The 27,345-nt window shown below is 40.4% G+C and overlaps 2 protein-coding genes across 3 annotated transcripts in view; one reads left to right on the top strand and one right to left on the bottom strand.

Annotated features, from left to right (window-relative positions):
• GEMIN5 (gem (nuclear organelle) associated protein 5) overlaps positions 1 to 18,443 on the top strand; it is an 18,750-nt gene extending 307 nt beyond the window's left edge. The window contains exons 2-28 of the mRNA XM_010578982.1: positions 137 to 291; positions 762 to 943; positions 1,690 to 1,841; positions 2,065 to 2,196; positions 2,391 to 2,523; positions 2,993 to 3,152; positions 3,771 to 3,983; positions 4,707 to 4,792; positions 5,310 to 5,404; positions 6,034 to 6,170; positions 7,375 to 7,448; positions 7,849 to 8,030; positions 8,131 to 8,270; positions 8,702 to 8,873; positions 9,124 to 9,351; positions 9,876 to 9,989; positions 10,439 to 10,567; positions 11,150 to 11,245; positions 11,513 to 11,650; positions 12,197 to 12,344; positions 12,467 to 12,586; positions 13,418 to 13,628; positions 14,259 to 14,516; positions 15,207 to 15,369; positions 15,995 to 16,571; positions 17,022 to 17,118; positions 17,797 to 18,443. Coding sequence (XP_010577284.1) covers positions 1,703 to 1,841; positions 2,065 to 2,196; positions 2,391 to 2,523; positions 2,993 to 3,152; positions 3,771 to 3,983; positions 4,707 to 4,792; positions 5,310 to 5,404; positions 6,034 to 6,170; positions 7,375 to 7,448; positions 7,849 to 8,030; positions 8,131 to 8,270; positions 8,702 to 8,873; positions 9,124 to 9,351; positions 9,876 to 9,989; positions 10,439 to 10,567; positions 11,150 to 11,245; positions 11,513 to 11,650; positions 12,197 to 12,344; positions 12,467 to 12,586; positions 13,418 to 13,628; positions 14,259 to 14,516; positions 15,207 to 15,369; positions 15,995 to 16,571; positions 17,022 to 17,118; positions 17,797 to 17,952 — 4,098 coding nt within the window. The 5' untranslated portion in view covers positions 137 to 291; positions 762 to 943; positions 1,690 to 1,702 and the 3' untranslated portion in view covers positions 17,953 to 18,443. The remainder of the gene's footprint in view (positions 1 to 136; positions 292 to 761; positions 944 to 1,689; positions 1,842 to 2,064; positions 2,197 to 2,390; positions 2,524 to 2,992; positions 3,153 to 3,770; positions 3,984 to 4,706; positions 4,793 to 5,309; positions 5,405 to 6,033; positions 6,171 to 7,374; positions 7,449 to 7,848; positions 8,031 to 8,130; positions 8,271 to 8,701; positions 8,874 to 9,123; positions 9,352 to 9,875; positions 9,990 to 10,438; positions 10,568 to 11,149; positions 11,246 to 11,512; positions 11,651 to 12,196; positions 12,345 to 12,466; positions 12,587 to 13,417; positions 13,629 to 14,258; positions 14,517 to 15,206; positions 15,370 to 15,994; positions 16,572 to 17,021; positions 17,119 to 17,796) is intronic.
• A 1,409-nt stretch (positions 18,444 to 19,852) lies between these two features.
• Positions 19,853 to 27,345, bottom strand: part of CNOT8 (CCR4-NOT transcription complex, subunit 8) — a 7,938-nt gene continuing 445 nt past the window's right edge. Inside the window, exons 1-7 of one of the 2 annotated variants that reach the window (XM_010578981.1) lie at positions 27,269 to 27,309; positions 26,584 to 26,783; positions 24,728 to 24,921; positions 23,100 to 23,261; positions 22,139 to 22,283; positions 21,356 to 21,466; positions 19,853 to 21,030 (exon numbers count right to left, since the gene is read on the bottom strand). In XM_010578981.1, the coding sequence (XP_010577283.1) occupies positions 20,881 to 21,030; positions 21,356 to 21,466; positions 22,139 to 22,283; positions 23,100 to 23,261; positions 24,728 to 24,921; positions 26,584 to 26,700 (879 nt within the window). In that variant the 5' untranslated portion in view covers positions 26,701 to 26,783; positions 27,269 to 27,309 and the 3' untranslated portion in view covers positions 19,853 to 20,880. Of the gene's footprint in view, positions 21,031 to 21,355; positions 21,467 to 22,138; positions 22,284 to 23,099; positions 23,262 to 24,727; positions 24,922 to 26,583; positions 26,784 to 27,268; positions 27,310 to 27,345 lie in introns of those variants that run through there. The other variant, XM_010578980.1, reaches the window with a different exon arrangement.

Raw genomic sequence — 27,345 nt, 5'->3', positions numbered from 1 at the left:
CGGGAACCCCGGGGAGGAGGATGGGGATGGGGATGGGGATGGGGACTGGGATTGGGGGGGCGGGTTGAGGAAGGCGCCGTTGCGGTCCCGGCGCGGGGGAGGGGGTTCCCATGGCGTTTTCTTGCTGTCGGTGCAGGAGAGCTCATCGGGCACACGGACAGGATCTCCGGGTTCGCGTTTTGCCACTGCCCCGGGCAGAGCAGCCTCTGCGCCAGCAGCTCCGACGACGGGAGCGTCAAAATCTGGGACGCCGAGGCCCTGGCTCCGGTGGCGGGGTACAGCCTGCACCAGGTGGGTTTCTTCAGGTCTGGCACACAAAGCAGGGTGACGTTACTTTCGCCAAAGGTGACGTTCAAACCCGGTGAAATGAAAACCGTTGAATGCTTCTGGCCAGCTCCTTGTTCTAGCCTGAGGTCTGCAGCGTTGTTACATCACCTTAATAAGCCAGTGGTTACCATCAAAGCCTCAGTAAGCGAGTGTGCTTGCGGTGCGAACGCATTGCCGCTTAACCCAGCTCGCTTTCATCTTTTCGTCAAGTTATTGTTCCACACAGGACAGACTAAGGACGTACATTTGAACAGTTACTGTCTCTCAGGGCAGCATATTGGCAAATGTGTCAATCGTGCCAAAGCCCAAAAGAACTGAAACGCGTTAGAACTGATTCAGCTGATGCTGGGGAGTACTCGCAGATTATTTTCTGCTTGTTATTCTGTTAGGTGGTGGTAAGACAGCCGTAAATGTATTCAATTCTCTTTCTTCAGAACACCATCTCAGCATTGCACTGGTCACCCCTTGTGAAAGATTTGATTGTATCCGGTGATGAAAAAGGTATAATTGTTTGTTACTGGCATAACAGAAGTGACAGCCAGCAGTTCTTCCCAGAGCCTCGGACAATTTTTTGTCTCACTTGTTCTCCTCACCATGAAAACCTGGTAGCAATTGGGTAAATATTCATTACATTTTGTTTTCCATTCTTCTGCTGAGAGAACCTTACTGTGAATTTTTGCTACGCAATTGCAAGGTTATTTTCTTCTGGATTTTTCTTCATTCAGAAATAACATTTAGATTTGATAGACCTGCAAAACATAGGAATCCATAACAGTGTAACCGTCCAGATTTGGTTTGAATCTTTGAATTTCTTAAAACTGTTATTTTTTAATTAGACTTGACTGGTGTTTGCCACATTATAGGTTACTTCATCTGAAAAGAATTTCTTAGTTTGACTAGGCCTTTGTCAACCACTGCAATTCCAGTCCTTTAGATACCCAAGGCTGTACTGAACAGAGAAGGAATGTGAAAACCCCTTAGACTTAATGATACAGTTCTCTTGAAGGAGAACACAGGAGGGAAGGAATGAAAGTGATTTGTGATGAAGGGAAAACTTTTCCTTGTATAAAAGCCACTGTAGTTTTTTAAGTCTCTGAAAGCCATATTACTAATGAATTACTGTCATTCTTGAAGCCAAATGTACTACTGGTTGCATTTCTTGAAAAGGCAGCTGCAGGTACACCAGTGCTATACTGGAGCTCCCATTGACCATTAGCCTGATAGTCCCAGTGCTGCTTGTGATTTGGCTTCTCTGTCTGCAATACAGAGATAGTCATCCTGGTAAAGAGCTTGGAAATCGAGTCAGGTATTATTCCACAAGGATCCAAGAATCTCTTCATTAATTTAAGTCTCCATTTTTAGCTACAAGGATGGCATGGTGGTTATAATTGATATCAGCAGGAAAAGAGAAGTTCTTCATCGGCTAAGAGGCCATGATGATGAAATACATTGTCTGGCCTGGTGCCCTGTGCCTGGTGAAGAAAGGTTACCTGCTTGGCAAGATGAGCTCCAAGGTATGTAGAACTGATTAATAATTTGTGAAGTGATTTTTAGTTCATGTAAATGTCTTTCTAGAGAATTGAATTCCTTAATCAGAGAAAGTCATTAAGTAGCTAATCAAAGGCAACCAATAAGTTCAATTACAGTATGTTCTGATACAGAGCAATATATTTTGAGTTAAATTTTTAGAAAGCTTTGAATTTTAAAGTGTAGTAACATGATTTCAATGGTATTCAGTAGTTCCTTCAGAGGAAGGCGAAGTTCCAAATGGGGAGCTGACACAGAGCACAGCCATGAAGAAAGGTTGTTACCTGGCTTCGGGAAGCAAAGATCAGACCATACGAATATGGAGCTGTACTAGAGGCAGAAGTAAGTAAAATTAATAATGTAAGATAAACAATAACAATGTGGTGGAAGAGTTCTTCTCTAACTGCAGCCTTCATTTGTTACCCTGATAGTTTAAAGCATGAGGAGTATACTTAAAGCTTCAGATTCACAGGACTTCTTTTTCTCTCAGAGGATTTTGATGTACTAGGTCTAGATGATCCCTCTGTGTTCCGTAGGTGTAATGACTTTGAAGTTGCCACCCACGAAGAGAAGAGGTGGAGCTGTTGATCCCGCTGTTAAAGAGCGCATTTGGCTGACTGTTCACTGGCCTTCTGGTCGTTCCACAGAAATTGTATCCAGCTGTTTTGGGTAAGCAGGGCACACAGCAGCCTGGGTACCATCATAACTGCAGATTCATTTGATACTTAAGGAAGAACTGGGTAGGGGACATTGACACCCCCTTCCTCCTTCCTTCCCAGTATAACTGGAGAGAAGACAAGCCAAGAGTTAAAGTGGGAGTTCAGACTTCTAGAAAACTACTATTTGTCCCATAATTTGTCTGATAATCTAACTGAATATTGACTGCTAATGGTACTAATTGTGGTTTTGCCCATCTACTGGGAGAAAATGACGTGTCAGTTTTCAGTGTGGTTAACTATGGATGTCATTTGTAGGGTGGCATTTGTGTGTGTGTATCTGTGTATAGGCACATGTAGTGGATGTGTGTCTAGCTGTATTACTCTTGTACTTGCAGTATATATAGATGTAATATAGTCTATATATAGCCTATATTATTCTTTTGAAGTGAACAATGAAGTACACACTTTAAATTTCACAGAGGAGAACTGCTACTCTGGGATTTGAGCCAATCTGGAAAACGCAAGTGGACTCTTTTAGGATCTTCAGAAGGACAGAATCACTCCCGTATTGTGTTCAATCTGAGTTCTGTGAAGCTTCAAGACAAAGAGCTCCTTTTTTCCATTTCAATGGACAGAGATGTAAGAACCATTTATGAAATTAACATATAAACAGCTGTACATATACAGTTTGACTGACCCTACCCCTTTTAGGGCCACAAGTTTTCTCCTAAAGTGGGTTTATTGCAGCATTTTATAACATCATTGCTTAAAATGTGTTCTGAGCACAGGCTGTATATATTTTTGTTAGTTTATAAGCTCAAGCTCTTACCATGGTGGAGTGAATGGTTATGACATTCTGGACTTGAATGGTAAGCATTTAATACAGGGAGCTTACCATCTCTTTTTCCTGGATGTTTCATTTTAAAAAGGTCTATTTTTCCTTCTTAAAATCATTTACTTGTATAAACTAAAGCATCTATTTTTTTTAAGTTTTTGCCTTTTACAGGCAGCAGAGCGCATCCTATTTTCAAGTCAGAAGAGGACCATACTATTAAAGTATAATCATTTTGTTCACTCCATTACAGTCTTCCAACTATTGCAGCCCTGTCTGTGACATGTAATCCTCTGGGTGCAGATCACATACTATCTCAAGCCTTAAATTTGACCCTTTGATTCTTCATCCCATTCAAGCTTTTTTTCCTTGTCATGCCAGTCACTCTACATGTAACCATTCCTTGTTCCTTAAATATTCTTCAGGTGAAGTGCTGGGACCTATCAACTCTCGATTGTAGCTGGACCATGCCCTCGCTTGGGGGATTTGTCTATAGTCTTGCCTTCTCCCCTGTGGACACGGGCTGCCTTGCCATCGGTGTTGGAGACAGCATGATCCGAGTGTGGAATACTTTGTCCATGAACAATATTTATGATGTTAAAACCTTCTGGCAAAGCATAAAGTCTAAGGTTACAGCAGTAAGTGCGCTTTTGATTCCCCCTTTTTTTTTCTTGTCTCTTTTCGCTCCATTTTTTTTCTTTCAAGAATATTTTTCTTTCACTCTGAAAAAGTTTTTTCCCAACTAAAAATATATAAAGCCAAGTTGTTCCTTTTGTACTTGATTCTTTCGGTATACATTTTAGAATCTGGCAACAAAATTTTTAGACCTTTTTACAACCCTGGATGCTTGCATTAGATCTAGTGAAAATCAGCTGGAGTCCAGCTGGCTGTTACATTACTTTTTCACTTTTATCCTCCTTCTTTGCTTAATCCATGGTTGCCCTTGCTCTGCTAGGAAGTTTGACACTCACAAAAACCGATACGGATGTCTTCAGTTTGGGTTTAACCAGTGGTTGGCCAGGGCCTACTGTCTGGTAAAATTGCTGGCAGCAGTAAAACACAGTAGTTATTCTTGTTTGCAGCAAAAGTTTTCTCACCATCCTACCATATTCTCCTTTTCTATTTTGTAATGCAGATGTCAAACAGCATTTTAATGATATTAGTCTCTTTCATCCCACTATAGCTGGTAGGGGGAGAGCCTTTGATACTCGTAGCCGAGTGATCAAGTGGCTGTAGTTGGAAGGGGGGATATAAGGGGTGGTGCTTGCTCATCAGTTTCAATGTTTTCCTTTTGTTTATTATTTAGAAATCAATTGTCTGTAGCTTGTGTCCTTACTGGTCTCTCTCTATTTTGCTTGTAGTTATCCTGGCATCCAACTAAGGAAGGCTGCTTGGCTTTTGGAACAGATGATGGAAAAGTTGGCATATTTGACACCTTCTCCAGCAGGTAAGAAAGTAGCTTTCAAATTCATTAGTGTCAGGTCCTGCTCTTATGTTACCATGCATAGATAGTGTGATCTTTCCCAAGATGTATCTTTACTGTTAGACAAGAGTAGGATTAAATTAAAACTAGCCAAACAGTTGGGTTTTCAGTGCATCTTTTAATCTCTCCATTATGTATGGTAGCTTCTAAGGTAATCTTTGCATAAGGTAAACTTAAAATAGCATGACCAGAGATCACCTTGTGGGAGGGCATCAGTCAAGGAAAATTTTAGCCAGAAAGACATTTTTGGAGAATGAAAAGCAACATGTAGGTGAAGGTCATCAGGACAGTTTTGCTATGATTTTAGTAGTGTCCTACAGGAGATGTTGAAGAAGGCTTGGTTGAGCCGTAGCTTTAGTATGTTAAAGTACCTGGTGTCCATTTTCACCACTGGAAATACATTGCTTTGATTTCTTTCTTTTTTTTTTAATTTCCGTTTGCTGAAATCTGGCTGACCCTGCTTCCTTATCTTCCTGCCCAGTGCTAAGAATAAGCCACCTCAGATCTCCAGTACTTACCACAAGAAGACTGTATACACATTAGCCTGGGGGCCTCCAATTCCTCCTCTGTCTTCTGGTGAGTCTTCCAGCGCCTTGTCACAAAGCAGAACATCCATGCAGAGCACACAGATGGCATGAAGTTAGTATGCCCTCCCTTCTTAGGAAAAGGAACCTGTTTGCTTGGTAGCAATCCTCTCTAGCAGCTAATAATGCATTCTGCTTGAGGAATTGTTAATAGTTTTGCAAGGGAGCAAAAGAATCTCTTCTAGTTTTTGAATTCTAGTAGCTTCAGGAAATAGGTGGGAGTGGTGTACCACACCTCTGCACTTACTTCAGGGTATTACAGACCAATAAGTGTCTGCACGGGCTTCCTGTAGTAACTGCATCAGATCAAGTATGGGTTCCTTAGCTCCAGAATTATGTTTGTACTATTTGAACTAACCAGAACAGCTCCGTTAGCTCTTCTTGCACAACTTGAATTTTTTTGAGGACCAAACTTTAAAGGGAATTTTAATGCTTGAAGTGATTGTGCTATGGAGAGATCTGTTGGTAGAAATGAGAGGTCCTTTCAGAGGACTGTATTGTTAGAATTTCTTGCTGCTGGATCACAGGCAATTGAAGCATGTATAGCCTTTTAAAATAACGTTTTGATGTGTAGTGGGAGTGATTACTTCTGGGAAGACTGATTTTTACTCTGTTGGATAGGAGGAGAAGGTGAACAGCCCTCTGTAACTTTGTATAGTTGTGCTGGAGAAGGTATTGTTTTTCAACACACCCCCTGGAAGCTTAATGGAGAGGCAAATGACATCAACAAAGTCATCAGAGACACTAATTCAATCAAAGTGAGTATGATTTTGGGGGGGGGGTATGGATTCATTATAACCATGTCATAGTTTCTATGGCCTTGTAGTTGTAGGTTTCTGATTTTGCCTCCATGATGAATCTGTAATAAATAGAAAATCTGAAACCTGCAGTCTCCACAGATGAACTTCAGTGACACTTATTGACTCAAACTATTTAAGCTGTTTATGTGTTTGCCTCTGAAAAAGGGTCTTTTTTTTCCCCCCAATGTCAACATGGCACATTGGCTCCTGGCATCAGTTACTTAGGTTTCTACTGTGTAATTTACTTAACCAGAAAAGTTAAATTGAAGTATAGGGTCTGGTTTTAAGGCTGTGTGTGGCTGTTTAAAATAATTAGTTCATACAGAGCTTTCCATTTTCAATGCACTTAAAGTAATATCCTGAATAATGTCATAGCTTAGATCCCATAGTGGGCATGCATGAGTTAACTACCGCAACTTCTCTAGTTCTCATTTCAAATGTTAACTTTTTAAAATAAATTTTGCAGTAAAGGCAGCCATGATTTTGCAGGAGTCTGTTTCCATTTACGCTGCAGCTAGTGCAGAGTGTTTGGTGATAACTGACCATAACATCTTTGCAAGTGTGATCAGTCATTTCTTAGTTGAAAGTACAAAATAAGTGAAGTGGGTTAGATCTTCAGTTGCTTTAAGTCAGCATAAGTCAACTGAAGTCAATCAAACTATATTGATTTGTATTAGCTGGGTTTTAGCTTCTTACTTGAATAGAAGACTCACTGGGGATTGAGAGACTGTCACAGGCAATGAAACGATCATTTTTAGGCATCTAAATTGTAAACTGTGAGTAACTTTCATCTGAATTAGGAAGAACAGAAATAATTACAAGTAAACTTTGATTTCTTTTGAAGTATGATAGAATTTGCTTGCATCTGGGGCTTTCCAAGGAGCATAAGGAGATCAAGCATCAAGGTCCTACAGCAATCCAGACAAACTTCCTTTGAGACATTCCACTGAACTGATAAAAATAATCACTGGTTCTTGTATCAGTTCATTCAGTCTTTCTTAATTGCTCAAGCTTATGTCACTGCTACAAAAGCAATGGACCCTTTTGTGACTTTTATTTTGTAGACTAATTGCAACTCTGTCCAGTTGCCAGTCTTGCTCTGTTGAATGTATGTGAGAGAGATTTAAGAGGTTTTGGCAATAGTTGTGTCTTCTTTCTACAGCACAAACTGCCTGCGCGTACAGAGATCAGCTGGAAACCAGATGGCAAACTCTTGGCTCTTGGCAATGAAGATGGGTATGTTTCACTTCTAGGTCAAGGTGGTGTATGTGCTGATCTTGACTAGAATCACTGTAGTGAAGCAAAAGTACTTTTTGTTGCCCTGGTTTGCCTCTGTTCTTTCACTGCCAATGTATTTGAATTGTGATAATACAGCACTGCTTGCTGTTATTTGGTTTAGCTGCTCTTGGCATGGAGGATCCATATCATCATGTTAAATTATTTTTCAAGGATCCACTCATGGTTGAAACGAGCTTTTGCTGATGTACTAAACGAAGGTTTGAGTTGAATCCAAAAAAGAAAACCTCATTTAGTTACTCTATTTCATGTCCTGTAATTCTCCTCATGCAGGGTAACAAAAAAAATTACCATTTTCACTAACTACTGGAATTCTTACACTGTTGTTCTTATATTTCAGATCAATTGAAATATTTCAGGCACCAAACTTGAAGTTGCTCTGCACTATCCAGCAGCATCATAAACTGATTAATGCTATTCGTTGGCATCATGAGCATGGGAGCCAGCCAGAGCTGAGTTACTTGATAGCTTCAGGCTCAATCAATGCCACTATTTATGTGCATAATCTGAAGAGCATCGTAGGTAACCGTTTGCAGATTATATTCCAAGTCTTGGCATCTTGTTTTGGTTTACTGCCAGTTTGTCTTGCTGGCCATACTTGATCCTTTTGTTTTTCTTTCAGAGAGCTCTTCAGAAAGTCCTTTGACAATAACAGAGCCTTTTCGAACTCTGGCTGGGCACACGGCTAAAATCACAAGTCTGTCTTGGAGCCCCCACCATGAGGGAAGATTGGTATCTGCTTGCTATGATGGCACAGCACAGGTATTGTTCCACAGACACTCAGAAATACATTTCTTTTAGTTTCAAATCATCCATTCTACAGTGTTTTAGAACCAAGATGACTAAACAGCAAAGCTTCTCTTGTGAGATAAACTACTGAAGTACTGCAAATTTACCCTTGGTAACCATCTCCTGGTTCTGAATACCTGATATGCAGGTATCCATATGTTTTTGCGACTTGCAAATTGATTTGTAAGTCCAGTCACTATCGTTTTCATATTAGCACTTTTGGATCCTTAAAAAAGAAGGATGTTATGCAAATGTATTGATGAAAACAAAGGAAGACCTGAATTTTCTCCATTTGCATGTTGGTATTTGAAATACCTACAAGTGCAAATCACTGAAGAGAAAATGCAGAGTATTAGGGGAAGATGAGACTTTCTGAGTAATTGGATTTCTTTCTTGTTTATAAGGTATGGGATGTTATGAAGGAAGAGCCACTCTGCAACTACCGAGGGCACCAGGGCAGGCTACTGAGTGTCCAGTGGTCACCAGTGGATTCAGATTCTGTTTATACAGGAGCAGATGATTTTTCTGTTCACAAATGGCACATCTCAAAGCAGGAGCATACACGGCCACCTCAGGGTAAGTATATTCCTTTCCTGAAGATAATGTTGGAGCTGGGAAATAGAGGGTTGCCACATCGAAATGGTATAGTAAGTTTTTATGCTGAATTCCAAATCTGCCTGCTACCTCTTCAGGAATAAACTGTGTCTAGGTTTAAATTGAGTTGTATCCTTATTTGGAAACTAAATGTTGAAATTCAGAGACAGACAGCTAATACAGTAAAAATCTCTACAGAAATTATCAGGGTAACTTTTGCAAACTTTTACAGGCAAAAAGAGTATAGAATTAGAGAAAAAAAGAAGTATGCAACCAAAAGTCAAAACCAAAAAGAAGAAAAAGCCTATAGAAAAGAGTCCAGCCAAGCAGGATCTAAGTGATACCATGAACGGAGATGAGAGCGGGAAGGAAATGTTGCTAGAGGAAAATGGAGTGTCGGACCATGAAGGAGAAAAAGCAGCTCAGGAGGCAGAGTTGCCTGATAAAGTCTCCACAACTGGTAATAATCAAATCATCTTAGTTCAATGGTTCCCAGATTGTTTAGCCCTCAGAGCATCACCAAGTTTAATGTTTTCATGCAGATTTTGTCATAATACGGTTTTATTGAAATAGTCCACTTGAAGGAAATACAGTTTTAGAATGCCTTTCATAATTTTCTAAACTAGTTTGGGACTAATTGTCTTTAAATAAGAACATTCTGGCCTAATGAACAAAGTTACTGTGTTTGGATTGAAACAATGTCATTTTTGATCAGAGTTGCCTTCTGGTGATAAATTTTACAATACTGGTGGACGTTTGTTAGTGTCTGTTGACATCATATTTAGCTTTCTGACAGTTCTGTAATGTTTTCTTAGTATTTCCTTTCCCTAAAAAGCTATTAAGTTCTATGGCAAAGCAAAGCTTGGTTTCTGTGTATTTCAAAATTAATGTAATAGAACGTGAATATGTCAAGTATTCTGCTATGGGCTTTTTCATGTATTGTTTTTCCTTTTTTTATCACTTTTTTATCACTTAACTCCACAGTGTCCAAGGATACATTTTCATCTACATATGATTATTCTTCATTCAGCTTGCCAAAGCCTTTTGTGACCCAGAAAGCCACTCCTGTGAAAAAGGATCTGCCTAAAGAGAAAACAAGTTAGTATGTTTCAGGGACTTTTTAACAGTCCTGCATCAAGGCAGAGTTCCTCATTCTAGGCTTCTGTTTGGCTGCAGCTTCCCTTCCTAATGTGACACCAAATAAGTGCTAGAGAAAGAAGAGCGTGCTTTTAACATCTCTTAAACATTTTAAATTGCTGCTTCTTTTATTTGCCCTGCTTGTCAGGTCAATTGAGTAGTTGTTTAATGTGGGCTTTGATATTGCCTTTTAGTTGCTAGTTTCATTCCAGGCAAGATGGGCAGAAAAATATGCAAAGTGATCAGTATTCAGAAGTCAGAGTTGTCATAATGGAGATGCATGTGGCACTTGAGCATCTGGTTTTTGTTTTCCTGTGTGAGGAAGAGGGGGTTTTGGAATACGTTGGGGAGTTCTGCTGTAGGAGACTTGTAACCGTGCAGCAGTGACTAAAATGTGTCTGATTTTGCAGCTTCTGATGCTTCTCTGAAGAAGAGGAAGCCTCGTTCTATTCTACCCTTCAGCACATTCATGGATCACAGATCAAAAGATGAATTGCATCAGGACTGCTTGAGGCTAGCTGCATGTCTGAAAACCAAAGGTATCAGTTTAAAACTAAAATACTTAAAGGGTAGGTGCTCTAAAGTATTCAGAAGCATGTGTCCAAGGACTTGACTTTGACCACTAGGCTTTTTTTTTTTAAAATCCTTACCTTTATCAAAATGTGTGACTAGCTGTGGTCTCTTACCTAACTTCTCTTGCAGTGTTTCAGCACTCTGTAGCTACTCCAGACAGGTTTTGAGTAGGATTCTATGTTGTGGAGATAGGGTAGAAATGTCTGCATACATGCAAAGTGTTTTTCACCTTTGAAAGTATAATGTGGGCAGGAGAAAATAAGCCATGAAGGAGATGTTTGTATTCTCACAGTATTGTTCCTTAGAGCATGTAAAGGAACGTGTTATGTTTGATTTAGAGTAAATGTTCTGCACAAACATGGTCCTTCTAACCAAACTTAGTAAGTTCTAAGTGTAGATCTGCAAATTGTTAAATCTGCTATACAGGAAAGAAAGTAGAAGACATAAGCATTGCTAGTGAGTCTAATGGAGTGGTACAGTGACTTGGCAGGTCCCAGTTCCCAGTGTTGTACCAAATCTTAAACATTCATTCTTTTTATCTGGTTCAGATAATAATGAAGATGTGTCCCCTGACCTCAAGGATCGCATCCACTTGGGGCTGTTCACAAACAGGGCTTCTCTGCACAAGATGATTGATGTGGAAGGTAAGTGGAATAATGAATCCACTTTGACAGTATGTCCATCATAACTGTTAACATTCAAGGAGAAAACAAATTGGGAAAAATACTTGAACTTTCTTTACTGTGGATTAAAATGTAGGATTAAGAATGCAGTTCTGTGTGAAAAGAAGAAAAGACGTATTTTTCCCAAATAGTTGTTACGTCTTCCAGATGCAAACTTGCAATACCCTGAGCTTGAATAATCTTACTTTTGCCAAGTTATTTTGATAGAAGTGTGTTTGCTTCCAACAGGAAAACAACACTTGGAGAATGGGCATCCAGAGCTCTTTCAGCAGCTCATGTTGTGGAAAGGAGATATGAAGGGTGTCCTCCAGGCAGCCGCTGAGAGGGGAGAGCTAACAGACCAGCTAGTAGCAATCTCGCCCATGGGTATGTTTGTTCTTGTAACACATGAGCAGATGGAATTAGCTGCCAAGCGTAGCCTCTTTCTGATTGTTCTGAGTTGGAAACTCATGATTGTTCCAGACTGGAAGGAGGTTGCTTCTTTAACTGCCTGATAACAAAAATCAAACACAAAACATATCCTATTTATGACAAAGAACCTGGACATTTCCACAAGCACCCTTACGTTGGGATAGCAGGAAATGGAGAGGTTTCCTTTGGGACTTCTTGAAGGAGCAGGCCCATCCTTTCAAGTACAAAGTTGGTTCTTTGTAATATGTAGCAGTCCTTCCAGCTTGCTGTTGGTTTAAATGTGCTTTTAAGTAATTTTACTGGTAGTGAAGTCCTACAGTCATGTTCAAGCCCTAGCTGTTTCATTGACTCAGTGACTTGTATTGGGATGGTTAAGAAACAAGAAACTAATCTGGGGCAGAGGAGGGGTACATGTTGAAGAAACTAGTGATGATGTCATCCCACAGGAATTCTTCCAGTTTTAAAACTCTGCTTCCAATTGTACTGCCTTCTCTTTTGCAGTTGGATATCAGGCCTGGGTTTGGACAGTAGAAGCCTTTGCGAAGCAGCTGTGTTTTCAGGAGCAGTATGTGAAGGCTGCCTCCCATCTTCTGTCCATACATAAAGTGTATGAAGCTGTGGAGCTCCTGAAAGTGAACCATTTTTACAGGTTGCTGTATATTTATGTTTAGGATTTGCTCTTGTTTTCTGTTGGGGTAGATTTGACATTTTGGTTCACTTTTTGTGCACAGTCAATTAACTTTTGTATCTGGTTTCCCTTATGTGCATTAGGGAGGCCATTGTAATTGCTAAGGCCAGGTTGCGTCCAGAAGATCCAGTTCTGAGGGATCTCTACACCAGTTGGGCAGCTCTGTTAGAAAAAGACGGTCATTATTCCATGGCCGCCAAATGGTGAGTGTTACTGGGAAGAAGACAGACTTGGTTCCATGCCTGAAAAAAAGAAGGTTCTTGGTTCTGTAGCAGCTGAAATCTGTTAACTGGTCTGGTCATTATTTTTCTGAGGTGCTTTCTCAGCCTGATCTCACTAGACTCCTTCTAGGAGCTCCAGAGTGCAGTTCAGAGCAGAAGGTCCAAATGCCATACTACAGTTAAGCCATCTAGTCTAGCGAGACTAAGATTAGGATGTATACAAAAAGACTGTGTGATGTTTCCAGCCTTTCCACTGGAAATGCGCAGTGCAAGAGTTCATCCTGAGTTTCTTGAGGCCTTCACTAATATCCTAATCACTGGGTTCTCCTCCTCCAGCTAGAGTGCTTCAAATTTGTGACTACCAAAATTAATAATAATGCTTGAAGTATTTTGCTGGAATAGTGTCCTTTGCTTGATGCTGATTTCAGTTCTGGCATTTTTGAGGGTGTTCACACTTGGGAAAGGATTCAGATGAAATCCAGAGAAATGCAGTATGAATAAACTACTGCATATAACTTTTGTCTCTTGAATCTATTTATTTCTATTTCTCATCCAAGCTGTACGTGGTATGCACACCACCAGAGGTTTCAGTCCAGGTTTTTAGGCTGTGTGACTTTCCCTTTGTAGCTTTGCATCAGATCAAGCACCATATGTCTGTAGTAAACTTTGGTAAGACAAAGTGATGAGAGCTCTGAGAACCTGTGGAAAATAGAGGTTTATCTTCACTTGTATGTTTGTGCTATTGTGTTGCAATACAATTTTTAAATGGTATTTTAGTACTAATCAAGTCAATTTGCTTTTCTCTCTTTTCAGTTACTTGGGGGCTTCCTCACCCTATGATGCAGTTAAGGTGTTGGCAAAAAAGGGGGATGTGACATCCCTTAAAACTGCTGCTGAGCTTGCACTGATATCTGGAGAGGAGGAGTTGTCAGCAACTTTGTCTTTCAGATGTGCCCAAGACTTGCTGTTATCCAGGAACTGGGTGGGAACTCAGGCAGTCCTTCAGCAACATAAAACTTTATTTGTGAGTCTGGTCATTTCCTTTCTGCTTTCTTTAGCATTGTCTCTCTCCAGATGAACTTGGCACCACTTCCCATATGTTAATAGTCCAAGGTAGTCCTTTGAGCTGGTTTATACTCAAAATATTTTTCTAGTTTGTTGCAATGACCCTATGAAAAAGCATGAGCCTTTGCAGAGGCAAAGGGCCCATGGTGGGGAGGCACGTAGGCTCTATGCTTGTTAGTTACATGAGAGGTAGTTGAGAAAAGTGGGATTTTATTTTAGGTATGTAATACTGATCATAAGAAGAAAAAAGTGAAGGAAAGTATTCACTGTTTACATGAAAGGAACAAGTGAGCTAACTGTAAATCCACCTGCTGGAGGCTTAATCCAAAAATCCGTTTTCATGTGGACTGAGAAGCAGAAGGCTAGCTTAGCTTGTTCTGAGGTTTCCTTCTGACCTTACAGTCTCTGAGCCTATCAGCATTGTTCTTTGGTAGGTGCAGTTGTGAAACAGTCGATCATCAACAAGCTACTGCTAGCCATGATGTTCTTAAATTTGTCTACCTGCTGTGGTCAGTAAGGGATTGGTTGCGTTTTTTTTAGCAGCAGTTCAGTGCTCTTTTTTTTTTTTTCTTTTTTTTCCTTGTTAAAGGGACAAAGACTTGTTTTCTGCCTTAATGAACTGCTTTGCAAGTGCCTTAGTGAAAGAAATCCCTCTGATCGAAAGAGCCCCGTGCCTCCCTGTTATCACAGCTGGGAGCTGAACAGAGAGACCTCATTTTTTGACATGGTGATAGAAGTGTGGCAGAATGTATTGGGCATGGACAGCACTGAACAAGCCACATGTGCATGGGAGCAGCTGTGCAGTATTGAGCATCCTCCTTCTACCAGCAACACACACCCAAAGCAGGTAAATGGCTTTAGATCTGTATACACATTAAGCCTCACTATGGCATACACAGTAAAACGCAGCCACTTCATGGTGTTGTGCCAGCCATTCCCAGGGGACTGATGTCTGCACCCTGCTGCAGGATGAGGTTATAATCTGGGAGAAGTAGACGATAGGCAGCTGGGATGGCTTGCACAGACACCAGTCTGTTTCTGCATTTGTTTCTGTGCAGGGCAAGAACTGATGTACGGTGTCAGTGATGAGCATTGAGATCACTGAGATGTGCTGACTGGGTGAGAGTGACTAGCACAGCTGAGCAGTCTCTAGCAGTGATTTAGGGGTTTGTGTCGAACTGTTCGGAGAGGCAGGGCTGCTTGTTGTTAAAGTATCCTGGAGTCCAGAAGGTCTGTTCATAGACGGGTGCTCCTGCAGCTTTTCTCTCTGACTGCAGTGAGTCACTGACCTTTGGTGTGCTCCCACTTCTCATCTGTTTAGTAGGACACGTGCAAGCACAGCTGCTGATTTTACAGTTACGAGTAACGTAAAAGTGCTCTACCTCCTGCATGAAGGAGACTATGTAAATTGCATTGTTGTTAAAATTGCTTTTGGTTAAGTCATGTGCTTCTGGGCTCTTCCACAAGGGTCATAAGCTGTGAGTAATTCATACGTTGCAGTAAAACTATTAATCATGCTCTCTGGTGCTTCCTGTAGGTGCTTTTCCATATCTCCCATGACCTGACCCTTGCAGCCCTGAGCTATCACAATGCTACCTGGGATGAGGCAGTGAAAAGTATTCTTGGAGCTGTGAGCCGCAGTTATGATGCTGGTAATTTCACACTGATGCAAGAGATTTGCAGTATCATCCTTCCTGAAGGTAAGTCTCTTAGTCCTGGCACTGACACAGATAGGGGGATCTTCCTTGTAAGCACAGCTGTGTGTCCATTAATATTACTAGACATAATGATGTTTGGAAGGAGCCAGACATACCCATATATATGGAAACCAGTGGCATTTGGCTAGTGCAAGGGCTGTTGGGTGATCAAAATTCCTGACTGTGGAAGCAAGCTCAGCAGCGTCAGCTGGTGTGGGTGATGTAAGAAACTGAGCAAATTCTGTTCTGTAAGGCAGATGGGGCCATTGGAAAGCTGTGTTCATCTCATAGTCACAAATCACTCCAAGTGGCCCTTCCCTTCATTCCTGCAGAGTATGCAGTATGTTTATTTTGCAGATCTTGATCGTGTGACTTGATGTGCAGCTTGGGACCAAGGAAGTTTGCTGTAGATGATGAGAACATGCAGTCTCATGCTAGCTAGAACAGAGTATTGTGTTTAAAAAGATGCCAAAGATGTCTGCCTTTGCTTTTCTGCTTCCTGCACTACTTTGCCAGCATCTGAGTAAATCTATGGTTTGGGTCTCTAGGATAGCCATTCATTCACCACATCTGGTCTTTTTCTTTGAAAATATCTATAGTCAATTTGTAATCCTTTTTTCATTATTAGGCTGTGATAACCTGAGACACAAACTGGACAGTACAAATTCTCAGAGCATGGATGCTTGCAGAAGTTTAGAGGGCTTTGTGGCTTATGGACTGCTGTATGACCTCTGGTGGAATCCACCCAAAGACTCCCTTGTCTTGCAAAAGGCTGGTTTGGATCCTGTGCTCTGTCCCAGTGAGCAGACAGCTCTTGAGAAGAGTTACGTTTCAGGTCAGTCCTCCTCTGAAGAAACTCCTGATCAAACTGCAGTTGAGATGGATGAAAACCTCAGCAATACAACTGAAGCTCATAGGTGTGAGACAGAAAATGACTCAAGAACTATCTCAGTCGATTTGGTAGACAGACAGTCAAAACTGAGAGGCTGCAAAGTGCTTCTTTCAGAAGAGATTGCTGCTTTACAGAACACCCAGAGAGATATAGCTGAGGTCCAGCAGATTTTAGCAGATATGATCCGCCAGCATCAGCAGCAGAGGAACAACCTCCAGGAAAACAAAAATGGAAGTACCCAGGAAAGCAACCTGCAGCAGAGTTCAGAGACTGAATCAGACAAACCATGCTCTGACAGCAACCACATGAATGGGTAAGCTTCAGAACATGAATGAATGAATGGATTAAGCAATGCTGGTTTTTGTGTGTGTTTGTGCAGAAAATTTCCCGTTTAGCTCATTTTGCCTCTAATCTCAAGCTTGTCACCAGGGACACTTCAACATACAGCTCAAAAGTCTTGCATTTCCCTGGGGCTGAACTACCATGTGCATAAACTTACTATATCTGAATAACTTCCTGATAACACAGGGTGCGTTGGTACAGTGAATAAACAGGGCAGCTTGAAAATGGGAGGATAATGAAAAGGACAAGCATGATCTAAGAGGTCTGTCTCTTTGTTGAACAATTATTTGGGACTTTGGCAAGAACGAGCTGGAGTGTATGACGCTTGTCCAACTCTCTCCTGTGTATCCTGTACAGGAGGGAGGCTATGCAGTCATTTAAGCAAAACAGTTACTCATGTCACCTGCTCTTTCCTTGACAGTAAAGATGAAGTAAAGGAACCAATTACACTCCCTGAGCTAACAAAGCAGCTTCTAAAAGCAAAGCAGAAACTAGCAGAATTTCCAGACAATTTAAAGGTAAGTTTTCAGAAGAGGCATTGTGGTTCTGAAAAAGACAAGTCTTTTTGTAAGGGCAGCCTCATCACAGAATCCCTTTCATACAGAAAGTAAGGAACAGTGATTTTCTTCGTGATCCTATGGCAATTTTGACAGAGAATTGACACATGGCACCAGAGTGATTTTTTTTTTTCCTTTCCCCAAGCATAACTTTCTCCGTGCAGTTGGAAAGTGTAGGTAAAGCTCATGCATGGGAGAACTCAATGAGATATTCTGTATGAATCTCTCCCATGCATTTTAAAAGTAATCCCTTGCTCCTTAGAATTATGTATGCAAAAACAGTTTTGATAAACAGTGAAATCAGAAGTGTAAGGTATAGAATGGCATTTATAGATTAGGAACTGTAGAAACTACATATCACATGTTTGAAAACAATGTTTCTTAGGCTGTCTCATCATCTCTGTTCTCAAGTTGATAATATAACTAAAGTTAATCATGGTTATTGTGCAAGAGGGGGCAAACCTGGTTAAAAGTGAGCTAATGCACTGGAAGAAGAGAAAGAAATGCATCTGACTCATGACTATCTGTTCCAAAAATACTACAAAGCAGTGGCTTTACAGAGCTGGCTGCCTGAATATGTTGTAGTTGAACAATTATAATTGAAAGAGTAGACATCACTTCATGTTCCTTTTTTTGCAGGTCTTCCCGTTCCCTGACGTGCTGGAGTGCTGCCTTGTACTCCTTCACATTGGATCCCAGTGCCCTCCTGAACTACGTGAACAGGCACTGGATCTCCTTCGGAAAGACGGTAGTGCTAATATTTATAAAAAGGCTGGCAGGAGGTTCTTGACATGACACTTTGAGACCAAACTGTCTCCTTTGAGCTGTCTACAGCTACTTAACACCAAGGCTGTTCTTTCTTCAAGTGAAGGCTTGTTTTGATGGTTGTGTTTATTTTTGATAAAACTAAAAAAATAATCAGGTCTATATACAGACTCAGTTGTGGTCATCAACTACTACTACTTAAGGAGATTGTGTTAGAAAATTGAAAAGCAGTAGGTTGTGGCCTTGAACTGTATACAGGATTTTTGTATAGTCTTTTTTTATTTGTTGGAAGTTATGCTAATGAAAGCTCTTGCTATTTACATGTAAGAGAAACAGTTTTGAGCAGCTGTATCAGTCTTTCAGCAGAGGAATAGTAGCTGCCCTCAGGAAAAACAATGGTTTCTATAAGCAAACTGTCCCTTAAGCCAGAACTGTTCTTAAAAGCAGCGTGAGTTTATTTTCCCTCCTCTAAATAAAGTCTTCTACCACCATGAATTGGCATTTAATTTGATGGATAGAAATCAGTATCAATCAAGAGCAAATGTATTAATAAGAAGCCTGTCTGGGGGGGGGGTGTTAAATGTACGTAAATCAAACTCAGTAGATGAAATAAGTGTGTGCTATGACTTAGCTTTGTGCGATGAAGCCACCTGTACAACATAAAAGACTTCACCCTCCCCTTTATATATAGTTTCCAGCATGACTAGCAAGAGATAAGGGATTTCTCCAGGTCAAGAAAAGTCCCTGCTTTTAGCAACATCCATGGCTGAATAAACTGCTTTTTGCTACACTGATGGTAAATTTGAGGTACTATCATGTTATCTAGAAAAGCTGCTATTCTACAAATGCCAAAACCAATCCCAGATTGTGTAGTTTTGAAGGTGCAACATTTCAGACCAGTCATACAGCTTACCTAAAGGCTTTGCCTGTCTTGTTAGAAAAACTAATTCTTCCTAAGAAAAGAACAAGGTTCTATAAGCCTCAGTGAACGCAGCATTTATCTTGGTAATTTGTAGAAGCAAGTTTTTAAATGCAGCAGAAAAGTTGATGGGGGGATCGTGCATTTAGAAAGTTTGTAAGTACAATGAAGATTATTGTTTAAGAAAAACAGTTGGAGGGATGGGTTTCTTACATCAAGATTCTTCCAGCCAAAATGCAGACTTGATACTGATGGGTTTCCTGCTCCAAGCTGAGTAAAGCCTCAGAACAACTTGAAGAGCAGTAGGTGAAAGCATGGGGTTATACTAAAAGAAGATCATTCTGTAGATGTGTTATCTGTTAAACTGTTGCCACTAACTTCTTGAACTCGCTAAATTCTGTACAAAGTAATGGAAAACCAGGAGGGGGAGCTAGTGCTTAACCAAACAGCCCTCCACTTTCAGCAAGAACCACTAGAGTTTAGATGGAGCAGGAAAACTTCCTAACAGGACAGATAAGCAAAACAAATTTGTCACTTTAAGCAGCTATGCTGCACTGAAGGAATACTCCACAATACTGCTAGCTGTTCCGACAGACAAGCAGAAAGAGAATGCAAGTCCCCCCCAAAGAGATCTTAAGCTCAACATTCATCAGCTACTGTACAATAAGCCTAAAAGCAGGTTTTACTAAGAACCACCCCAGTAGCACATCATAAATAGTAAAAGAAGAAAGAAACTTGAGCATCTTTGAACATGTATCACTCAAATTCAGACTGCAAAACCTGGACTCTGGGAATTTTAGTGCTTGATGGAAAATCCAAAACAAGGCCTGGTTTAAAAAAATTTATTTTACAAAAATTAAAAACAAGTAGTATTTACAAGCATTTTAAATACCAGCTCTAAACCTTAACTCCTAATGATGGATTGTTTAAGCTTGTTTAAAATGAAAGACAAAGAAGTCTTAAAATTAAGTAAGTAAGTTTGCCATGTCCAAAAGGGTTTTTTTTTTCTTGAAGAAATGTCATTACAGAGCTGTTGGGGAAAAAAAAGATACTTCAGAATAGCTCATTTTTTAAAAAGTCAGAATCCCAAGTTGTTCTTCCATCCTCTAACTACTTTTCAGATGTTTATAATGAAGAGAAATGGAGCTGTTTTGTCTGTTGTTAAACATGTAGTAAAATCAGGGGCTGAAGAAGCATGGGGGAGAAGAAGAACAAATACTTATCCATCTGCTGAACTACTTGTGTTGCAAGAAGAATAAAATCTGTAGGTTAAGTTGAAGAAAACTGAAGTCAGAGTATTGGTCCAATCCCCTGCCAAAGTTGAATTTTTATGCCTCTTAATGTATTTCCAGAACAGTTTATTAATACCCATAAGAACTAAGCTGAGGCTCGGTATAGGTCAAACCTGTACCATACAGACTTAGAAACTCTGGAGAGCTGATCAAATCAGCTCCAGTAATATCCATTCCCCCTGTTGTTAAAGCAAATCTCTGAATATTTTTAGCTGCAAGGATCATTTTTAATGTCATCCATTCCCAAACCTCTGCAGTGATCAAAGGGAGCAATTTCCACAGACTACACAAAGATAAAATAAGCAAAACATGAGGTGAAGCAGTCACCCTCACAACATGCAGAAGTTTTAAAATTAGCTTTATAAAGCACAATTTGCAAATTTGTGTGCATGTCTGTGTCCATTTTTACTGTATTTCCAGACCCTTAGCTCTACTGAATATTCTACCATTAAGTCTTCCTTGCAGATTCTGTACAGTATAAAGAGGAAAAAACCAGAGGTATACACAGTAGATTCTGTCTTTTGCCCTTGGTATTAAAAAGATAGCAAACCACAAATGCTGGCATTAGGAATTCAGTCAACTCTCTTCTTTAGGGTTTCAAATGAAGATGCAGCTCTTCAGCAAAACTGCAGGCCTTCTGCAGGCTGTATATTGTAGATGCCTTTTGTTTGAAACACTATTAGGGAAAATGGCTGAGGACAGCAGCTGCCAATATGGTAACCATGTTCTGCTGAGGGGTACCGCTTATCAGGGCTGCATGTTGTTGATAATAGCCAAAATGCTCATTTTCTCTTGGGCCGAGTCCACATCTTCATTTTGTTTCTGAGCCACTCCTGTGCCAAGGCCATACAGCCGCCCACAATACTTTGCATCATCAATTGTATCCTCAAAAAACAACTGCAGATTAAAAAAAAAAAAGGGGGGGGGGGAGAAACAGGTATTGTTTAATTGTGCGTCTACATCAGAAAGCACCCAATGCTAATTAAACAGCTCATTTGAAGTCGGCCACTTCCAAGATGCAGCGTGCGAATAAAAATAAGCACATGAAAGAGGATTAAACAGAAACCTGTGCCAGTGTCAACAACTTCTATTATTGACAGTTTGAAGTGTGATGGCCACAAGGCTCAAAAAAACCCCAAAACAAAACAAGAAACACATTGTGCGTGTTCACATTTGTGGATAGGAATTGGAGAAAGAAGAACCATAAAGAATACTGCAGTACCTCTTTCATTCTGAAGAATGCCATTCCCGTGAGAAGAGAGTCCGATCCTGCCTGGTGTTGTCGTCCAATTCGCTGCAAATCCAGCTGATCTGCCACTTCTTGAAGGCCACCCTGCAATGAGAACACAGAAGATTTTATTTTGGAAGATCCATCTCTTACCAAAATTGCCACACTTCTCCAAAACATGAGGGCAAACACTGGCTATGATGAATTGATGCAGATTCCATCAGTACACACACACCAGCTGGGAGTGAACACAGTGGTAAATACTGTTCAAGAATGCATACTCTTCTCAAATTTAGGTAACTTGCTTCCCTGCTGCAGATACTTGAGATGACTGTAGGTACATTCATAGGTTACAAATGCTGGACCTTTCCCTCCCTTTCCTCAAACAAGGCTGTGATTCAGTAGATAAATTACTTTCAACACCGAGTGTCTACCAATTAATCGAGTCATGTAGTAGTTCATGTAGGAAGAAATACTCCACCTTGCATAGGGAGGATAGGCATGCTGCATTATAATTAACCTCCGAAATCACAGACACACAAACAGGAAGGCTACGGGAACGTCCCCTACATAATATACATATTGATAAATCTAAAACTGGGCAGACAGAATCTATTAGATACAAACTAAGTCATAGGTGCTTATGTGTGACTACTAGCTTTTATACACGTTCCAATTTTAAGACTTCATATATGCAGCAGTTCTGTCAACTGGCTTACTGTACACATACAGCGTTGATACCCATCCATGACTTGCTTGCTGGGGATGTACAAGTACCTTGAGGTTTTTGCAACTCTTCATTAAGTACTTTACATCATAGATAGATGGGAAGAAAAGGTTCAAGATATGGAAAAATTCATGTTCCTCTTCTGGTAACCTGGAATCTGTCAACAGCTTCACCATGTAGCCAAAGTCATAACCACTGAAAACAAAAACATACAGAAGCCAGATAAGCAGACAACATCTATACTCGGTCAGTACCGATACCTCATTTTTCACAAGAGTTTTACGTGCTGTAGCTTTCAAACCTTAACATTTTCTGACATTCATAAAATTCCTCTGGATCAGAGCCAGAATTCATCCTGATTATCTGTGTCAGTGTAGGATTTCTGAATGCTCCCTGGGTGCTTCTACTAACCTCTTGCGGAACAGCTAAGCCATTGGGAAGAACATACTCTCCTTCCCAACGCTGCAAGTTTCTGTAGCTATGGGCAATACGGAAAAGCAGGAAACCCTGTTGCCACCACCTCCTCCCTGAAGTCCTTTCACTTGCTACGATAGGTATCAAGGACCTGAGCCTTTGTAATAAAGTTGCTTGAAATGCCACAAGACATCTTAACTACACAGATTTCTCCCTCTGCATAAACACAAGGTGGAAGTTGAGACCACCACCAGCATTGTAAGGGAGAAGAAACAAAAACCTTACTTTACAATGCACACAAGTTACTAAGTGTAGAAATCACATTCCAACTTGGTAATAACTTCTTCCATAGAGGAAGACTGTAACAGCAAAAGGATTTGCAAGCAACGCATACGCAAAATTCAGACTAGAACAAAATGAAGTGCCAAGCGTCCTTACTTGTTAAACTTGGCCTTCCTATCTTGAAACTTATTTTAAGAACTGCAGAGCTGCCAATTCTTCTCCTTAAAATCTGCGTCAATCTCCCTGGACAAAAGCAGCAGTATTTCAGTCAAAAAGAGATTTCTCACTTCACATCAGTGACCATCTCAGACCTACCTGTGGAAGGACAGCCATTTCACACTGTCACTAAGGACAACCCCAGATGTCATAAGCAACTCGGCAAAATGCAGGGTATCGATCCCCTCTTCTTCGTGCTTCTGGAACTGCAACCCAGAGCTGGCAAGGAGGTCTATGGAATCCTGAGAGTACATGTCCTCCCTGAAGGAGAAAAGCAGCTTTGTGTTCAAGGTGCTACCAAGTCAAGACTCATTTTAGAAAAATTCTCCCCACACTGTATTTAAAAAATTGGAGTGACCAGTAGGCTATCTCTGGGTTCCACATTTGTGTCTCTAAAAATTCAAATTGCATTAGTTTTAATACCACTGCTGCAGCCTCCTACAGCCATAATAAGCTATTCTGCGATCGTAACTAGTTAATAATACTGTTGCTAGTGCAAATTCCAAAGACTCCACCTCCATAGAACTGAACGATGTTTTGAAAAATGCCACTTCTGCTAGGTGAACAGAAGCACCACAGAAGACAGCACGGTGAAAAGAGTTCTCCCAAACAGGAAGACGCGCAACTCTAAAGCCCTTAGCATCATTCCTGTCTACATTTTTCTTTGTCACTTCACACCATATACCACCTTATCATCATCTCCTGCTCCATCTCTGGGAGTAAACAAAATTGCATAATACTTGGCTAAGGAAGGCAGACAGCGATGAGCAATATGTTTGGTGGAGAGCTGAGCAGGAACCTGACTTCTAGTTTGCTTCATTTGAGGGTGGGGAGGAGGGAAGGACATGACAACACACAGAGAAAAATTCATGCCAATTCGAAAATTGAGTCAAATTAAGTGATCACACTGTGAAAACCACTTCACTCTAATTTCAGTACTTTTAAGAGGCTCACAAATTTATGGAAGTAAACATTGCAACTTTGGGGTTCAAGAACTATATGATCTGCACATACTAGCTATGAATTTTTTGAATGTTTTCCAATGACAGTTCCATAAAAATACTGGTTCATTTCCTATAAATGTGGTTTTTGCCAGATAAACCCTCTCATTATTTCCAGGCAGCTCTAGTGTTAATTATGCTGAGTTTGTCTTTACAATAACAGGGAAAGGGATAATGAAACGGATAACGAAACTTGTTTCAATTGTAGCCCAGGATATTGCAGCATGGAGGAGACAAGAACAACTGCCACACTCCATTTAACAAGTTTCATTCTCCTGAACAGGTCTGATGATTACATCAATTTTTTTTTAGATCCCAGTTTATATTTTAGCATGGATCTGTAAAGAGGTATTTTCCTTTTTGCTAAAAACAGCACATCCATTTATTTTTACCAGAAAGAGATGGATTTTTATATATGTATATTTATATACATAAACTGTATAAAGTCTCAGACTATAGCATTGTTCCAGAAAAAAAGTTTAAGGCACATAAAATTATTTGGCATAGGCTATTTATCAAGGGTATTAAGGATAGGATTTTAGCATGGCTTTGACTTCCAGAAATATTGCAAACTCCTGACATGCCAAAATAGGTTCCCACATAATCTATGTTAGAAATCTGAATTTTTATTGCTCAGATGATGAACATATGGACACCTGCATTTGCCAAAGGAAAGCATCGCTTCAGCAGAAGAGAACAGGCATTATTCCCTAGCTCAAGACTCACGTAAGGTTGAATTTAAAGTTAAACTGCCAGGTGTTGATGCCGGAAGGATATTCTCCTTTCTCATTTGTGAAAGTCAGGCCCAGCTGGATAATTTTCAGAAGGTCAACATTACACCGAAGGAGCTGATACTGATAGTCTATGGAACTGCGGAATTCACCAATTGGCCTTACAACAACTCCAGGAAACTCTGTGTCCTAGGAGAGAAGGGAAAATCTTACTTCACCACTTACTCTATTAGGAGTCAGTATTATCACTCTATCAGGAGTCTATTCAGTTCCACACTTGCAGGTGTCACCACTGCATTCTATGAATTCTTCTGTAAAAATCACTTTTTTTTTCTCCTTTTCCATATTCATACAGCTTTTAAACTGCTACAAGTCAGACACTAAAAAACACTACACAATTTGTTAACTATTGCATGCGTTCATTTATTACAGGTATCTATCTCTTCTTGCAATTTTTTATTCCAAACCAAAAATGTTATAAAGTCATCCAATATGCCCTACTGTATAATCTAAACATCTCCCTCTTGCAAAGGACTAACTCTCTCATTTTCCCTAAATATATTAGAATGGACTTTTTAATTTATTCAGTGTTCTTTCATCTTCTAAATACAAGTTATATTTAGCACTCTGACCATCTTCATTCAATAGTCCAGATAGTGATAACCTTCACTGTTTTTGAGGAACAGCCAATGCCTACATTAACGAAAACTACTGCCAGTCAAAACAGACCTTAACAACAGAGCAACTGTCTTATTAGGTGAAGAACATTTTACTTGACCAGTGATTGTGTGCTATCTTTGCCGAAACCCAAACTTCCATACTATTTTTACTCTCCTATCAGGTTATGTAACTTCTCCTGACTAAGGCATATGCAAAAACTTTCATGAAGAATCCAGTGCTGTGTATCTGACAAAATTTATCCCTTGCCCAGGATCTTTTTGTGTCCACTCTTACAGCATAGCCACTAAAACAGGTCATAAGCACACTTCCAATGAGATCAAACAGAAGCAAGAAAGCTCATTTCCCATTGATGTAAAAAAAAAAAAAAAAAAAAAAAAATCACATTCACTTACACAGCTGCGCTCTACACTGAAATACTACACACTCTGCAGGGGCATGTGTTTTTATGCCACGCTTTTATTAAGGACCTTTCATATCTTGAAGTTTAGCATTCCTAAGCAAAGTTGGCATAACTTACAGTATCATAACCAAAACCAGTTATTTATGTAACTAACTGCCTCCTGCCAAACAGATACAGACTTTTAAGAGCAGGAAGAGATTCCTCCCACCTGGGGGAGATTCTGGTCATCTTAAACAAAGCTTTCTGAACACATTGTCATACCTACACCTACAGCCAGAGTATTTTTCTTCCCTAAGAATCAACATCTGACCTCGTTAAACAGGAGGCAGCCCAGCTGACTGGTTGTCACCTGCAGGTCTTTTGTCCTGCAGGACCATAGCATCTTCCATAACCAAATGGAGAAAGACATTCAAAGGACAAATACACTGGTGGAAGACTAAAGATTTAAACCCTGCTGTACATCTGGCCTGTTTCATTTTTCTGTTGCACAAACAAATACATTACGAATAGCTAAATATTAAATTAATTCAGGTTTTTAAGGCAGTCTCTCCCTCTTCCCCATCTTTCACTCATTCATTCCATACTCAACACTACTTGTATTAAATTCTGGAAAGCTTCTCCTGAACTGCTTTCTGATTTTTCACCACTTAACTTCTAGCTCAGTTTGACTAGGGACAGGGGGAAATACTTTCTCACTCAAGAATCACCTTATTCCCCTACCCAAAACAATCCCTTGACTGAGGCAATTCGGTCAAGTATAAAATATTTACCATTGCTATGTAGCTGTAACTTAGAACAATCTCTCGAATCTTCCTCATCTCTTCTTCCAGATTGTTTGCCCATACTTCACAGATAACCTGGCTGTTCTCTGCAAGGGCTGCTGGCATCTTGCAGGGACCAGAGTGAAGACAGCTGATGTTGAATTCAGATGATGGTGTAGAATTGCAAGCTGTGTGATCTTACCAGTGCACTGCATTAAACAGATAAATAAATAATGCTTTATATGAAGAAAGATCTACATGTAGGAATGAATGCTCTGTTGGAGTCAGTCACGCTTCCATTTGCAGATTCAAATAGCCCATTTAAAGTTTACACCAAGTTTTTCTTGCTTTTATCACTTCCTGTAAACATGCTGAACGAGACGAAAACGTAGAGCGTCCGTTCAGGTTACGAGCACAACTAGCAGCCCAGTTACCTATGAAAAAAGTCACTCTCTCCTTCTCCTGGCATAAGCTCTGAAACTTTAGGCATAAGACATACAAGCAGGGAACCCCCACGTTTAATGTTCAGCTATTGCGACAGCTTTCAGGAACAGCAACGGCACGCTCTACAGACTGCATTTATAGGGATGAGCTCCTCTGACGTAATTCGGTAAACACCGACGTGAGGTATTTCAGCCTATGCTAACGGCAGTCCCAGCGCTGCTACCCCCGGGATAAACCGCCGCTCGTTTACCGTTTCCTGACAGAACACGGGCAAAACGACCCCCCGTCTCGGCAGCCGGGTCTCCAGCCGTGACCTGGGCCTGCCCG

The sequence above is a fragment of the Haliaeetus leucocephalus genome, unplaced genomic scaffold (genome assembly GCF_000737465.1).
Source record: "Haliaeetus leucocephalus isolate CR32 unplaced genomic scaffold, Haliaeetus_leucocephalus-4.0 Scaffold656, whole genome shotgun sequence".
In the NCBI taxonomy this organism is placed as follows: Eukaryota; Metazoa; Chordata; class Aves; order Accipitriformes; family Accipitridae; genus Haliaeetus; species Haliaeetus leucocephalus.
The sequence above is the reverse complement of the archived record's forward strand: the minus strand, read 5'-3'. Positions and strand labels throughout refer to the sequence as shown.